Source organism: Astatotilapia calliptera, chromosome 20 (genome assembly GCF_964374335.1).
Source record: "Astatotilapia calliptera chromosome 20, fAstCal68.1, whole genome shotgun sequence".
Lineage (NCBI taxonomy): Eukaryota > Metazoa > Chordata > Actinopteri > Cichliformes > Cichlidae > Astatotilapia > Astatotilapia calliptera.
Window position 1 is genome coordinate 11,416,701 of NC_137441.1, and position 16,479 is coordinate 11,433,179.

Sequence of the window (16,479 nt, forward strand, 5' to 3'; positions counted from 1 at the left end):
CATTGCCGGCAATAAGTCGGACTCGTTCCTGGTGGGTGATGGGCTCCGCCAGGGCTGCCCTTTGTCACCGGTTCTGTTCATAATTTTTATGGACAGGATTTCTAGGCGCAGCCAAGTGGCGGAGGGCTTTCGCTTTGGTGGCCTCAGAATCTCATCTCTGATTTTTGCAGATGATGTGGTTCTGTTGGCTTCATCGGGTGAGGGCCTCCAGCTCGCACTGGAACGGTTCGCAGCCGAGTGCGAAGCAGCGGGAATGAGGATCAGCACCTCCAAATCTGAGGCCATGGTTCTCAGCCGGAAAAGGGTGGAGTGCCCACTCCGGGTTGGGGATGAGTTCCTGCCCCAAGTGGAGGAGTTCAAGTATCTCGGGGTCTTGTTCGCGAGTGATGGGAGAAGGGAGCCGGAGATCGACAGACGGATTGGGGCTGCAGCTGCAGTAATGCGGACGCTGCACCGGTCCGTCGTGGTGAAGAGGGAGCTGAGTGTAAAAGCGAAGCTCTCAATTTACCGGTCGATCTACGTCCCTACCCTCACCTATGGCCACGAGCTGTGGGTAGTGACCGAAAGAACGAGATCGCGGATACAAGCGGCAGAAATGAGCTTCCTCCGAAGGGTGGCTGGCCTCTCCCTTAGAGATAGGGTGAGAAGTTCGGCCATCCGGGAGGGGCTCAGAGTAGAGCAGCTGCTGCTCCACATCGAAAGGAGCCAGCTGAGGTGGTTCGGGCATCTGACAAGGATGCCCCCTGGGCGCCTCCTGGGTGAGGTGTTCCAGGCATGTCCCACCGGGAGGAGGCCCCGGGGCAGACCCAGGACACGCTGGAGAGATTATATCTCTCGGCTGGCCTGGGAACGCCTTGGTATTCCCCCGGATAAGCTGGAGGAGGTGGCTGGGGAGAGGGAGGTCTGGGCCTCTTTGCTTAGGCTGCTGCCCCCGCGACCCGGCCCCGGACAAAGCGGATGAAGATGGATGGATGGACTTTTGCAATAGTAAATGTTTATAAACAGAATATATAAACAAGTCAATTGTGAGGCTTTCCTCAATGTCCAGTTTCAGACACCTTTTTCTACATCTAGATCTGTGCAGTGTCACTAAGATATCCATGGCATGGTCATAATGGATTGCATTTATATAGCGCTTTTCTAGACACTCAAAGCACTTTACAATTCCACTATTCATTCACTCTCACATTCACAAACCACTGTTGTAGGGTTTCCCAAGGTCACAACGACCAGGACAGACAGGGGATCAAATCGGCAACCTTCCGGTTACAAGATGAACTTCCCAACCCCCTGAACCACGGTCGCCCCACGGTCATGTCAAGCCCACAGCCCTGGCTGTGAGCACAGATGCTCCACTTACTTACTTTTCAAAGCTTCTGTTTGCTAGCAGCAACCAGGCTCTCTGCACTGAATTATTTTTATTTACTTACAATTCAGTTTTATTTATATAGCACCAAATCACAACAACAGTCGCCTCAAGGTGCTTTGAGAACAAACCAACAATCAAATGACCCCTTTTGAGCAAGCACTTTGGCCACAGTGGGAAGGAAAAACTCCCTTTTAACAGGAAGAAACCTCCAGCAGAACCAGGCTCAGGGAGAGGCGGGGCCATCTGCTGCAACCCGTTGGGATGAGAGAAGGAAGACAGGATAGAAGACATGCTGTGGAAGAGAGACAGGGATTAAAAACAAGTATGATTCAATGCAGAGAGGTCTATTAACACATAGTGAGTGAAAAAGGTGACTGAAAAGGACAAACCCAATGCATCATGGTACTCCACCAGCAGCCTATGTCTATTGCAGCATAACTAAGGGAGGATTCAGGGTCACCTGGTCCAGCCCTAACTATATGCTTTAGCAAAAAGGAAAGTTTTAAGCCTAATCTTAAAACTAGAGATAGTGTCTGTCTCCCGAATCCAAATTGGAAGCTGGTTCCACAGAAGAGGGGCCTGAAAACTGAAGGCTCTCCCTCCCATTCTACTTTCAAATACTCTAGGAACAACAAGTAAGCCTGCAGTGTGAGAGCGAAGTGCTCTAATAGGGTGATATGGTACTACAAGGTCATTAAGATAAGATGGGGCCTTATTATTTAAGACCTTGAATGTGAGGAGCAGGATTTTGAATTCAATTCTGGATTTAACAGGAAGCCAATGAAGGGAAGCCAAAACAGGAGAAATATGTACACTATGTCTTCTGATGATACTGCCTAAGGGAAGCATGTATAATGTAAACAGAATTGGTTTATTAATTATTAATTATTATTATTAATCGCTGGAACTCTTCCACAGCATGTCTTTTGTTCTGTCTTCCTCTCCTCACCCCGACCGGTCGCGGTAGACGACTGCCCCTCCCTGAGGGTGGTTCTGCTGGAGTCCTCCTGTTAAAAGGGAGTTTTTCCTTGTCACCAAAGTGCTTGCTCATAGGGGGGTCGTCTGATTGTTGCCATTTTCTCCTGTTGTATTGTTATAGGGTCTACCTTACAATATAAAGGGCCTTGAGTTGTTGTCATTTGGCACTGTATAAATTGAATTGAATTGAATTGAATTGAATTGAATTGAATTGAATTGAATTGAATTGAATTGAATTGAATTGAATTGAATTGAATTGAATTGAATTGAATTGAACTGAATCATGCAAAGCTTTTATAGTGGAGTCCACAGGTCTGAATCCCATTACTAATAAAACAAAGGTAGCTGATGTCCATGCGTAAGATCTATGTTTTTAGCAGCCATCAGAGTTTTATATTAACTGGGACATCATAGACAACTGTACTCTTAATGCTCAAAAAGATACAAATGAACTGGAGAAGCATAAAGAAGTAAAATACAATATCTTTAACTGATCTGCACATTTTGTTTATTTAATTTTAAATGCATTTAAAGTAGAACAACAAACATTTCACCACATAAAAATTTGTTTGTCATTCTTTTCTTTTTTTCTTTGTTGTACTCACCTAAAAGCCATAGTCTGTCTTAAGTTTCAATAGTACAGTATGCGTTTCCCTGAATGTACAGAGTCCACAGATCATGCCCAGTGGCATGCATAGCTGGGCTCTTCCTGTGGAGGACTGGCATTAAAATGCAGACTGCTCCTCATGCTCGTGCCCCCAAGATATCACGCCAATTATTTGTCTCAGCAGGGGCAACCTATTTGCGGAAGATTGTCTTAAAATAAAAGTGGGAAGTCACAGCTGTTCTACATCCTTTCTGTTTCCTGACTGGACAGTTTACATGGTCACATGTCACCTCTTGCTGTGACCCTGCAGGGCCATCTAACTTTGGCTGTGGAAAGGTAGTGACGTTGCAGTCACCATACAAGCTCAGGCTTTTGGATCCGTTCACACCCCTGCAGAGAGAATTCAGCCCCACTGTGCAACCCCGCATCTCCAGTTTAGTGAGTTAACAGATCTGTACAACGCGCCTACGGCTCTGTCAAAAAATGAATGCCTTGATCACACAGTCACACCGTGTGCGTCAGATGTCACAAATCAAAAATGGAAAGACAGGTGTCCTCGCTTTATCAGTTAAATCATGGTATCATATTCAAAAGACGCCAGGTTTGTCTCCGCTGTTTTTGTTTTCCTTCTCTTTTCAAGACCTTTAATTTTTATAACAACAACATTCACTTGCTAATTAGGTGACTAATTGGATACTCGCCTCTCTGGCTTCGAGTGTGTCATCAGGTTTCACACTGTAATCCAGATAATTTGCTTTAATATGTGCAGACAATTTACAGCTGAAGAGAATAAATTGGATTTAGTCTCCCTTTTTATCGCTGTAAACGATCACTTTCCACCGTAAAAGATTGCACTGGCATTCCATATTTGCAGTTGCTAAAAGTCGAAGGCGTACTACTGACATATGCCACACCACTAAAACACACGCCATTTTAAAAAAGATTAATCCAGGTATGAATATCAGAGAAAGGTAATCTAACATTCAGATCATTAAACACAAAGGCAAAGATAGTCTGGATCGCTCGCAGGCAGTGGGATGTCAGGGGCCACTGACGAGAGGATGCCGGGTGGGCGAGTGGCATTTCATCATACAATTCATGTACAATAATCAATGAACACTCACCAGTGGAGGGAAGAGGGACAAGAGAGTGAGAGTGCCAGTGGGCATGTCAGATAAAAGCACTGAAGGAGACACACTGTGTACAATGGGAGGATGCACTGAATTTGATGGGGGTACCACAGAGAAAAGTGAGAGAAGTATAAAAGAGCACAAACTGTGGGAAAGATGCAGAGATTAAAGTAAGCAGATGATTATGTAAGCAATTGTTCGACGGGGGAGACACACATGAAAGGCCAGGGAGACCATGTGCTGATTGGAAAGGCTGAAGAGCTCGCACCTCCTCTCCTCTGTATAATCCGGCTCTCAGTGATTGTGCTTCAGATCAAAGAGACAGGCATTTTTACACTAATTAAACACATTTTTGTCCTCACACAAAAACAGTTGTTTTATGTCTTTCACTTAATGGGTTTTTAAGTTACCCTTTACCTTCCCTTTAGGAAAAGCCAAACAGTGTTAATGTGTTCTGCAGGGGTTATTGCCTACATCAGATGTTTAACTCGCAGCCAGCGTGTCGTAATCTCTGGATAGGAGTAAATCTGGTCAGCCATGGTTCTAATTTAAAAACACCACCAGCCTTGTAAGCCTGCCACCATTCAGACAGCACTACAGATGGCTTCTTAAAGCGAGAGCAAACATCTACTGCCTGGATTCATTTTTGAAATTAAAAAAAAACAGGAAACGTTGAGACAAACTGTTTTTTAGAGTAGCAGAGCTCCACTGCATCGAGCGTGGGGGCAATCTATCGACAGCAGAGCGATTTTGAACCTAATAAACTGAGCCAGACATGATTCATGACTCATGCACGTAAACACAAAGGTGTAAGCCACACTGTGTGGGACATCAGAGAATTGGATTTATTAAAGATTTACAAATGAGGAGAATAGAAAGTTGGTTACAGACAATAGCGAGCTATTCTGTCCATTGACTAATTGTATTGTGGGTGCTCTGATGTGCACCAGATTAATGAACATGTGGTGAGTGAGTTCAGGCAGAATACTCTGTCAACCAGACCATGAACACATGGTTATAGGGTTATACTGTTCCATTGTATCTATCTCTTTTGCTTTCCGGCCATATATAGCACTCTGCTTTAATAAGAATCACAACTGCGAGGATTTAACTGTACAGCAGTGCCTTTGATTGTATTCTTTTTAATTCAAAACAAACACTAGCAGACAATTAAGATGCTTGTTTATCCCATCAATCATCTCAACCAAATAACAGACTTGCAGAAAACAAGGCAATCCATCGTGAAGCAGAAAGTCATCAATCATATTCTGCGTATAGAAAAAAATATATATGAATGACTGGGGTTCATTATTTTCAGGTCAAGAGGTCAGGCTTTCAAGTCTTCACATTTCATGACGTTTTGGTTTTTATTTGTTCTGCTTATGTATGCATGACAACAGAAAAAGAAAATATGCGGTGTATCAGCCAAATCCACTGTGACAGGTTTTCAAACATCATCAGAGGTAAAAGGATAGATATGTATAAACACCAGACTGATACGCCGAAGAATACATATATATTCCCAGATTGTTAAAGACACTTAATGATCTGTCACAGCAAATACAAATCACACTATTTATTAGCAGTCTTCTCTTCATAATAAGAAATTTATAGAAATACTGCAGCTGGAGTCAAGTAGTGAGACATTCACTGCAGTAATATAAATTATTAGTTGATATGTTTATAATTCAGCAACTAAAACATGCAGTTTCTAGCTCCTCTTTTAAATTTAGAGTGCTGACTCATTTCGCAAAGGAATTTTGCTCATTTTATATCTCTAACTGGGCAAAATGCCTTTTTCACATGGCTAATTTTAGTGCTTCTCGTTTTTAGGTGGTACAGTCACGACACCTCGGTCAACTCATCGAGCTATGAATGAGTATTTTTTGAGCAATGGCAGAATGGATGCAGGACTTTGAAGAGAACGGCCACCAGCTACGTTCACAGTGTTATTGTGCCATCTGTTGGATTTACAGACAACTGCGAAGACTCTTTCAAAACCTCCCGTGGGTCTGTCTCCATAAGTCACTATTTAGAATACACACATTACAGTTAGTTTGCACTGGCCAGGTGTTGACAACATCTGCCTCAACTGAGCCAATAAAGACAAATGAAGGCCAGCAGACACAATACAGAAAATATTTATGTGAATGAGAGGGAGACAGGTGCAGGTTAGATAGTAGGTCGATGAGTTTAAATATCTGGGGTCTTCTGTCCAAAACAATGCACAGTGCACAAGAGAGGTGCAGAAGAGAGCAGGTGGAGCCGGTGAAGACAAGATTCAGGGATGATAGCAGCAAGAGTTTACAGGATGGTACTGTATCGCTGGAAATGGTGGTGCTGACAAAAAGACATTTAAATCAGCTGTGTTGGTTCAAGGACACATCTAAAACCTGCAGGGACACCGGCCCTCGAGGCCTGGAGTTGCCCACCCCTGGGTTAGACATCACCTTTTCCTCTGGTTTGGTTTTTTTTTTTTCATCAGATTTGATGAAAATGAGCTGCGATGTAAACATGCCACAGTAACCTCTTCTGTAAAGGAAATATTTGCCATTTATATCACTGCGCAGATCAATAAAGATAAAAAACCATGTAATTATGTGATGTGGCCTTCAAACTCACAATTTCTCAGTCCAGCTGAATCCCTGCTGGAGATTTTGGATCTCCCATAGCTCTCTGCCTTGATCATCAAAATCCCAAACACTAAAATATTTTGTGGAAGAATGTTGTTCACACCTTCAGAAGAGAGACTTTGAGAACCAGTCCTACAGCATTCTGACGAAGTTTCAACAAGTACAGTAGTGGTCAAATTCCTTACTAAGAATGACAACCAGGGATTGCAAATAAGTATGTGGTTAAATTACCTGGTTAATTTGGTTTCATTTGACAGTTGGTGTGACAGAGGAGGATGTTAGGGATAGGGATAAGGTTGCAGGAGATGATCCACTGTGGCGATCTCACTAAAGGGAGAGACGAAGCAAAGAGGAAGGAGAAAATGAATCCTATATTGTTGTCATTATTACATTTAGTAGGACTAGTAGTATTTCAACCTCTGTGACAAGGGAAATTACCAAATATGGGATAAATAAATTACCAGTAATTACCATATTAGCAAAGATATTACCAGTATCTTCTACTACTACAGTTTTTAGTTTTTATTTATGTTTTTTTTTCAGTATTATTTTTGCTTTTGGTTATTAATTTATAGATATTTTGGCAGAAACAATATGAACTTATTTGTGAATGAGAAATGTACACATTGTGAATGTATACAAATAAATAAATAAATAAATGGTATTTGTTGCGTTTGGGAAAATATGTAGTATAAAAGAATTTTTTGCTTTTTTCGTTTTATTTAGTTATATTTTTGTTTTGTACTGTACGGAGTGAATATCACGTCAATGGGCGGGGCTGACCTAGTTGAGGGGGCGGGGCATTAAAGGGGTCAGAGTTGAACGCGTTTTGTCTTTTGTGCGAAGCAGAGGAGGAGAGTGGAGTCCGATCGAAAAGCGGCGTCGCTTCCCTCTTCCCCAGATCCTTTTAAAACTCCCTCCCGAACCTCTCCCCTTCTACCCTTGCCACCCTACCCACCCCCTGAACACACTTCCAGGGACGGTTCCGGTAAGTCTTCCAGCTTTGTGTATATGTGTGTTTTTCCCCTAGGAGTGAAGGACAGGGATAACTCGGTGCGGTTCGTAGGCCGCGGGATCCGACTAGTTGCTGAATGCTAACGCTAGCGTGCTGGATGGAAAATCACTGATTTGTAATTTTTAGCTTGATGGTGGAGCAGGAGTTAGTTTCGAAATGCTATATATTTTTTAAGATAGAATGGTTAAATCTGTTAGCACTCAATCTGTACATGTAGCTAAAAGCGAGTGTTTTGAGTGGAAAAATGTTTTGGTGCAGCTAACTTCCTCTTACCCTCGTTTGCGTGACTAGCTGGGATGCTCATTTCAAACAGGATTTGATGCCATAACGTCACGCTGTTAGCTTTCTCTTGCTAGCTTGGTTGTGAAGTTTATTTAAAGCTACGGTGATTTTTTTAAATGATTGTTTTGAGCAGCTTGTGTTGACTACAAGAGTTAAAGAGATGTCGCCACCGCTGTAGAATGCCAGAAAATAGACACGACCGCCGAGAGACAGTGGGTCATTGTGCACAGTGAATGAGTGGACTCGGGCCAGTCTAATGTCAATTACCGAACTGAAACGTCTTTCTTTCGACGTGGCTGGAAAACGGCGTTAAAGTCTACAAGATGTGCACTGCCCGCATCACTTCACTGATTTGCATTGACAGCAGATGGCCTCACACTTTCCACCAACTACGCTTGTCTCTGACTGTTAATTTTTCCACTCTGTTGCAGACGTTCAGCCAGTGACCAAAGACTCACTTTGTTGGCCAGTGTTGAGAGCGCGTGCGAGTGTGTGTTGGATTCAGCTGCAGCAATGGACTCCAGTTTGGTTGAAGGAGGACTTAATGTCACCTTAACCATCAGGCTTCTCATGCATGGGAAGGTGAGTGTGACTGCATGCAACTATGGATAGACTGAAAAGATATCAAAAGCTGTTATCAAACCCCTTATTGATTGCAGATCAGTTTTTGGTGTGTTGGGTGAAAAAGTAGGTCAGCACAGGTTTTTGGGATTATTGTAACTATTTATATGGCTGTAAAGGCTTGCATGTGATTCAGGTGTGCAAAAACCCCAACATTCCAGCACTGATATAAGGTTTAGATTCTATAAGGATCTTAAAGTCTGCATTTATTCCTTAAAATTAATCTAGCTGTAGTAAAAAAAAGAAAACCGCAAAGTATTTTTTTAACACAAACTTTTGTTGTCATCTTCTGTAGGAGGTTGGAAGCATTATTGGCAAGGTAAGCTGGTTTTACTGCCAGAACGATGCTAACTGTGGCATGTCCCTTGGTGTGTTTTGTAAATATTGTTTTGTATTCTTTATCTACAGAAAGGAGAGTCTGTTAAAAAGATGAGAGAGGAGGTAAGTCTGTCTTTTTCCAACAATCAGGAAAGAACATGTCAACATTTACTGTGACTCATGCATCATATGACAACAAAGCAACTGATTCAATTTTTTTTTTTTTTCCCTGTCTCTTTGCAGAGTGGTGCACGTATCAACATCTCAGAGGGGAACTGCCCAGAGAGGATCATAACTCTCGCGGGACCTACCACCTCTATCTTTAAAGCCTTTTCCATGATCATAGAGAAACTGGAGGAGGTTAGAATTGTTTGTTGTATCTTACGTTAAAGACGTAGCGGCTATACAAGTGCCACTTTCTAAAGCCTCCTGTTGTATCCGTTTCCCCTACAGGACATCAGCACTTCGATGACTAACAGTACAGCCACCAGCAAACCACCAGTCACCATGCGCCTCGTTGTACCCGCCAGCCAGTGCGGCTCACTCATTGGTAAAGGTGGCTGCAAGATCAAAGAAATCAGAGAGGTTTGTCTGCTGTATTTTAGTCTTGTATGAATTTCAGATCCTGTTGTGGGTTTTGTTTGTTGTTGTTGTTTTCCCCTGATCGGTGTTGTAATTCTTGCTGTGACTTTGTAGTCTGCAGGAGCTCAGGTACAAGTAGCAGGGGACATGTTACCCAACTCAACAGAACGTGCCATCACCGTTGCAGGGACTCCACAGTCCATTATTGAGTGTGTCAAGCAGATCTGCATTGTCATGCTTGAGGTACAAACATTGTTTAATGTAATCCTGATTTTTATGATTTTGTAAATGGGCTCTGGACACTGATACTTTACGTAGTTATTGATAGTTAAAGGTGAATATTTCTGTTTTTCTAGTCTCCACCAAAAGGAGTGACCATCCCATACAGACCCAAACCCTCAGGGTCTCCTGTCATCTTTGCAGGTGGTCAGGTAAAGTAATAAAAGTACTTTTTTTTTCTTTTCTTCTTTTTTTAAACACTTTTATTTTAACAGAGTTTAGTTATGGAAATGCTATTCTAGTAGCATGCCTGGCATTGCTCCTTGTAGCAAGAACAGAGGACTGATGGATATTGGAGTGCACCATGTCACACTGCCACACCCTCCTAAGTGCTATTCTCTCCTTGCAGGCTTACGCTGTCCAAGGGCAGCACGCCATTCCACAGCCTGATGTAAGTGAGGGGCCCTCTGTAAGTGATCCAATATATTTGCAACTTCGGTCCGGGGAAGCCATACCACCTTTTTATTTCATCCCTCTTGACTTTTTTTTTTTTTTTTCCCTGCTGCCCTTCCCACAGCCACCACTGCTTGAGATGCACATCCATTTAACAGTTCCAAAGATTATAGATTCAAATCCTAACATAAATATCTTAAAGCAAAATCATTGATCCCATTTTTCATTTCACAATTTCATGATTTCCACTCATTATCACAACCACCACTTACACAAGGGAAAGAACATTTCAGTCTTAAAGTTTATTTTCAGTGTTTCTTAACACATCCTTGTCTGTCTGTGCTCTACGTATCTTTCTTTTTTTGTTTCAACAGCTCACCAAACTTCACCAGCTGGCCATGCAGCAGAGCCCCTTCCCCATTGCACACAGCAACCAGGGCTTCCAGGGTAGGTGTACTTCCTGTGAGGAGGAATTTGATTGCTGTCTGTTTCTGGTAATCCATGCAATCAACTCACTCTTGTGTTCTTTCAGCTGGGATGGATGCCTCTGCACAAACTGGCTCTCATGAGCTGACCATTCCAAACGATGTAAGTCAAAATTAATGTGACCTTAATTTTTTTTTCTTAACAGAGAAACTTGCTGATTTTCTGAGTAGCTCATTTTGTTTGAATTGGCAACCTTTTATTTTTATTTATTTTATTGCAGTGAAAGTATTGACATAGTGTCACGTAATTCTTCTTCCCCAGCTCATTGGCTGTATCATCGGCCGTCAGGGCGCAAAGATCAATGAGATCCGTCAGATGTCAGGGGCTCAGATCAAGATTGCCAACCCTGTGGAGGGCTCAACTGACAGACAGGTCACCATTACTGGCTCCCACGCCAGTATCAGCCTGGCTGAGTACCTGATCAATGCCCGGTAAGAAAATAGCCACAGGCTAGAGCAAAATGGAAAGAAGATGGCGCTCTCTCGCTGTCTGTTTTTAAATTCTGACATTGTGCAGCTGGTCAGTTTTGAAACACATAAATGGAGATTGAGTTTTCCTACCATTTGTCCACTTGACCAACTAGTATCAATCAGAAGCAATGGATTCCTCACATAAGAGGAAAGACGAGGAGTGCTTCTCGTTTAATTAGGTTACCGAAGATTTATTAGAATTGGACTACTGGCAGTTTTTAACAGTCACTTCATTACTACAGCTCTCGTAATAATTTCATTACCCCCTCTTCCAGCTGTGACACTGTCCCACTAGAATCTAGGGCTGACAGAACGGGCCAAAAACACAGGATTTTACCATTCGAACAGCTGTTTGTCCATTATGTGCACAAACCAATGAGATATAAGTGTATGTAGTCTAAAATGTACAAACAAACAAAATCTGTAGCAGAGTTGGGTTGATCACTGCCATCACTACCACACAGTTATTGATGGATTCGCTTTTGCCTGACCAACATTTTATTTGCAGCCAGTGTGGCTCCTGTTTATTATGTTTTCAAAGAACATTGTGACATAACATAGTTTACCTCAGTTTATCAGCCAATAACGGTCCAATTATCCTGCTGTAATTGGTAAACTAAAATCATTTTTCGCACCCCCAATTCTCCAGCAGCAGTGTATTTGAATTCTGCAGCTAAGCTTGCTGTACAGATGCAGGGTGATTTTTTTTTTTTTTTTTTTTTTTTTTTTTTAAAAGTAAGAAGTGGGGTCACACAGTTCATTATCAGGACATATAGCACATCAGTTTGCTGGAAGCAGGTGTTGATTTCCTGATAGATGGGCAGTTTGATAATCAAGTGTATTCTGTGGAAAAATCTCATCCTGCTTAACTCAAACTGCCAGTCAAAAGACCTTCTGTAAAACGATAGCAGAAATCGTCCATCTTCACTCACTCAGATTGTCCACAAGTCTGAGACTTTTTTTTTTTATTAGTTTTCAGATACAGCAACATGTGTTACTGATAATCTAACTTGTTTGTTTTAAACAGTGTTGGATTTTTCTGTTGTCTGCTCAGGCTGTCATCTGAAGCTACTGGACTCGCAGCCAACTGACATGGAGATCTTCATCAGCACCTAACGTAACCCCTCCCCCTACTTTTTACCAAGAGGTCCCTTATTGAACTTAATGCAAAAACCAAGTACTATAAACTCACTGTTTTCTCCTCTGCTTTGGTTAGACACCTACTCAGTTGTAATTACACCATTATCATGATATTGGTATTTTATTTATTTATTATGTTTTTAAATTCCCTTTGCATATAGTTTTTAAGGACTCCTTCTGTTGTATTTTTCCCTCTTATTTTGCTGTATATCTGTATGATCTTCTTGATATACTGTAGGTAAAATTTTAGAAAAATCTGAAAAGGCATAAATAATGTTTTTCTTATGTCAGATTTTTCTTAGAAAATGTAAAAATGAAGAAAAAAAACACACAATAACATTATAGATGGACTGTTCTTTCCCTTCCTTTTAAATATCTATTTATTTTTATTTAATACACAGCTCCTCGAATGAGTAGAATTTGTTGGTATTTGCCATCTTCTGTTTGAGGCTGTACTTCCTGAATGAGGCATTGTGGGTTTAACGGGTCTCACTGGGTCTAAGTGATCTTCAGCTGAAGGTGTATGCAGGGAAAACCTTTTAGTCCGAAGGTAATTTACCCCTTGTCTAGTGCGGGTTCAGATGAGAATTTTTTTTAAGCTACATCATGTCTCACCTCTAATTTGCTGAGTAATTATTTTGTGTCATTCCTGTATTTCCATCCGTTTTATTTCTTGAACCAGAGGCCTGCACTACGAAGCGGGATTTGTGGTTAGCGTCATAACGCCAGGTAATCTTGGGATCTGAAGGTTACACAGTAGTTCAGTTCCTTAATGGGACACATTGCAGTGATAACTTGGACCACACACATGCATGAGGTAACAGATCAGCATATATAAAAGCATCAACTGGTCAATCGGTTTTGAGTAATTAACTGGTTTTAGAAGATACCTTTGGGTAGACTGGATCTTATGAGGTAAGGGGTGTTCTGAGACGGTCTAACCTCAGTAGCGTTTTCTGACGAGTACAGCGCACATACAGGTTTGAATTATGTTTTTCTGTTTGTGCTTTACATGCTTCCAAGGCTTGTTGATGCCACCAGGTTTGCAGCTTGAAACAAAAATGCTAAAATGTCTCATTTGCCATAAGATGACGTCTGAGGAACACATCAGTTTATTGGAATAAACATTTGTAATGATAGATCTACTCGTGCCTTAATGATAGGGCAGTGATATTAATGAGCCTATCTTACTCATTTACACAAAGCTTTTACCGGCTTTGGCTGCAGAAACTCACATATTTGTTTGGGGATTATAGTTAAGAATTTTGTGGCTCATTGCTATATTCAGAAAAAGCTTTGACTTACCACATTGATATCGTGGCATGATGTCTGTTATAGTCGGACAGTAAGAAGGCATCGTAGGTATGCTGAACCTGCTTCGTAGTGCAGACCCTGGGATTTTGAGCATTGTTGTGTATTGGATTCTGATAAGGGTGGGTGGGCTTTGGTTATGAGGAGTGGGCTTAAATAAGAGGAAAATATATTCTTTTCTCTTAAATTACTAAGACCATGGTGGTGATGATAATAACATTGAAATATTTGTTTTAAATAGAGAAATATTTTTTTTAACTGCAGGGAGGGGGAATGCTGCAAGGGGCAAAACTACAAGACATATTGGTCTTTAAGTATATTATGCTGAGGTATTAAATTATGATTAATTAGAAGGAGAATTATAGAATTAACACTAGTTTCCTGCTATCTTTTTTGCCTGGGTCAGATTTTATTTTTTATTATTCTTTGCAGGATGAAGAAACTCACGTTTTTGTGCACGTTTTCGAAATATTGTAGATCTGGGTGCAATTAAATTGTTGAAGAAATGAAATGCAGAAATAAAAGATGTGAAATGCTTAAACAGTCCTTTTGTTCTTCTTTTTCCTTTTTGGTACCATCTCATGGGGATTGAGACTTTTTTTAAAATACAAGGCAATCAAAGGGAAAAGGGGTGGATCGGGGGGGGGGGGACTTCTGCCTGAAGTCTAGAACCCATGGGCATTACCAAATAATGTGTCATGCCTTGAGAGGCCTTTATTACAGCCACCTTCAGTTGACCCATGTTTGTGGGTGTTTTTACTTTTGAGTCATTGCACAAAGTATACCGTGCTGTGTTCTGAGCAAAGAGTGGAGCCCTGTATGCTACAGAATTCATCCTGCTACTTCTGTCAGCAGTCACATTATTAATAACCGCTGGTGACCCGGTTCCACTGGGAGCCATTCATGTCATTGCCATAACACTGTCTCCACCTGTTTCTCTTCCCATCATTCTGGTGCAAGTTGGTTTCATTTCAGACTTTTTTGTTTTGGGTTTTTTGGGGGTTTTTTTCCCATCCAAAAGTGTTTGCTCTTTTAGAAGTTTTCTGGCTAAATCTAATCTGGCCTTGCTGTTTTTGAGTATAACAAATGCTTTGCACCTTAATGCGATCTCTTGATTTTAGGCCTTAATAAATGCCCAATTTTCTTTCTTTCAAGACAATTTTTTTTTTTTTTTTTTTTCTTGACCAAATATTTGATTTGATTTGACGACTGCTAAAGTTTGTGCCCATTCTTCTTTTTTTAGTTTTGTTTTCTTTCAGCCCGTTGATGGTCTTCTTCCCATGCACTGAAATAAAAGACTGCATGAAAATACTGGTCAGTGCTTCCCCTCAGCCTCCCAAGTAGAAGCACCTATGGTATCTGTTTCAAAATGCTAGGTGACATCCTTCTTGAGTTATCACATTTGCAAAATTTCTTCACCTTGATGTTGAGGTCAATACTTTTGTTAAACCCCTCGAGTCTATACTACATTATGATATAAAATGCACTGTGGTGTACAGAGGCGAGCAAGCGAATTTGTCATAAATTAACACGGGCACACTTTGGACATGCTCAAAGAGATTGAAAAGTCATTTATTTCTTGTTGAGCAGTCTTTGATGCAACGACAGCACAAACTGTAGCTATAGCATGACCTGTCTTTCAAAACAAACATCACACCCAGCTTTGTTTTTTGTAACCAATACATTATTTATTGTTGCTCATAATATTTTGCTTTTGATATAATTCCTATGTTACAAGTACAATGTGCAATGCTGTATAAAAACAAAACATTTCTATTCAAACTCCAAAGGATACTTACTGTTCTACTAGTAACCATCACAGAGAAGTGCTCTATTCTTTATCTGGGTACTTCTGCAGTAATCTTAAAGGGTAAAAGGAACAGATGAGGTTTTTATGAAGCCTGCCAACATCCTGAACAACCGGAGGCCTTTTGGTTCATTACTGCATGGTACTCCACCGATTTCACAAATCAGTCTATTTAGGTTTCGTGGATGAGAGCTGCTGCTTTTCGGTTTTCTGCTGCATTTACACATCAAGCAACAAATCAAATTGCTTTCTCTTACAAGTCAAAGATTCACTGGAACCAAATGTCCTGGGTTCGAGTTAGGTGGGGGCTCTCTTTAAAGAGGCAAAAAAAAAAAGTCACATCTGTAAGGGTCACAAATATATTTGCCAGTATTTGAAACAATAATATTAAATTTTTGATGTGATAAGTCCTATTTATTTTCCTTTATATCTATGCATAATATAATCTCTTGTGCACTTTGCCACCAAACCTCCATGGGGTATAGTACAGTATTGTGCAAACTATGCCTGATGAAAGAACGCTAAACAAAGATGAACTAGTTTGAAAGAAGCTACCGTGTGTAATGGATGATTTATTTATTTTTAAGTGCGCTGCTTTGTGAGCCAGCATGTTGGACCGCCTAATGAATAGTGAGATCTGTCACACAGAACATGCACACATCGGGCTACTATTTGTAGTTTATTTAGTGATCCAACATTAGCTACTTTAGAAGCACTACAAAGCTGAGATTTTTGCCCGTTTTGAACGCCACAAATATCAGCATTTTTTTTTAAATTACATATGCAGGCGCTGTAACTGGATTTTGCTCAGTCGTTTGACACACTGGAGTCCTTCGTGACTCTTCATGATGCCGCTTATCGAATGAAAAGAAACTTAGGAGAAATAACAGAAGAGGAAAGCAAATCATATAGCTACTCAAATAAACGGACACTTTATTAAAGTAATAAAGCTAATTATTAGAAACTAAAAACAAGTGAATGATTGATATTTTTTAGGGGGTATTTTTTTTCTTTAGTTCTTTCTGATTTACACAGATATGATCCTGTATCATAGATGA

The 16,479-nt window shown here is 40.9% G+C and overlaps 1 protein-coding gene across 4 annotated transcripts; it reads left to right on the forward strand.

The window, feature by feature from the left end:
- The first annotated feature begins 7,506 nt into the window (after window positions 1–7,506).
- On the forward strand, window positions 7,507–14,155 carry LOC145423289 (poly(rC)-binding protein 2-like). 4 transcript variants are annotated; one of them, XM_080295574.1, is made up of 13 exons: window positions 7,507–7,705; window positions 8,446–8,596; window positions 8,931–8,954; window positions 9,044–9,076; window positions 9,197–9,313; window positions 9,407–9,538; window positions 9,650–9,778; window positions 9,892–9,966; window positions 10,164–10,205; window positions 10,582–10,654; window positions 10,740–10,795; window positions 10,955–11,124; window positions 12,218–14,155. In XM_080295574.1, the coding sequence occupies exons 2-13, from the start codon at window positions 8,528–8,530 to the stop codon at window positions 12,252–12,254; spliced, it is 957 nt and encodes a 318-aa protein (XP_080151700.1). In that variant the 5' UTR covers window positions 7,507–7,705; window positions 8,446–8,527; the 3' UTR covers window positions 12,255–14,155. The 4 variants fall into 4 exon arrangements, with proteins under 4 accessions (XP_080151700.1, XP_080151698.1, XP_080151699.1 ...); XM_080295572.1 differs by having other exon boundaries at window positions 12,191–12,645; XM_080295573.1 differs by having other exon boundaries at window positions 7,526–7,705; window positions 10,164–10,223.
- Window positions 14,156–16,479: the final 2,324 nt, after the last annotated feature.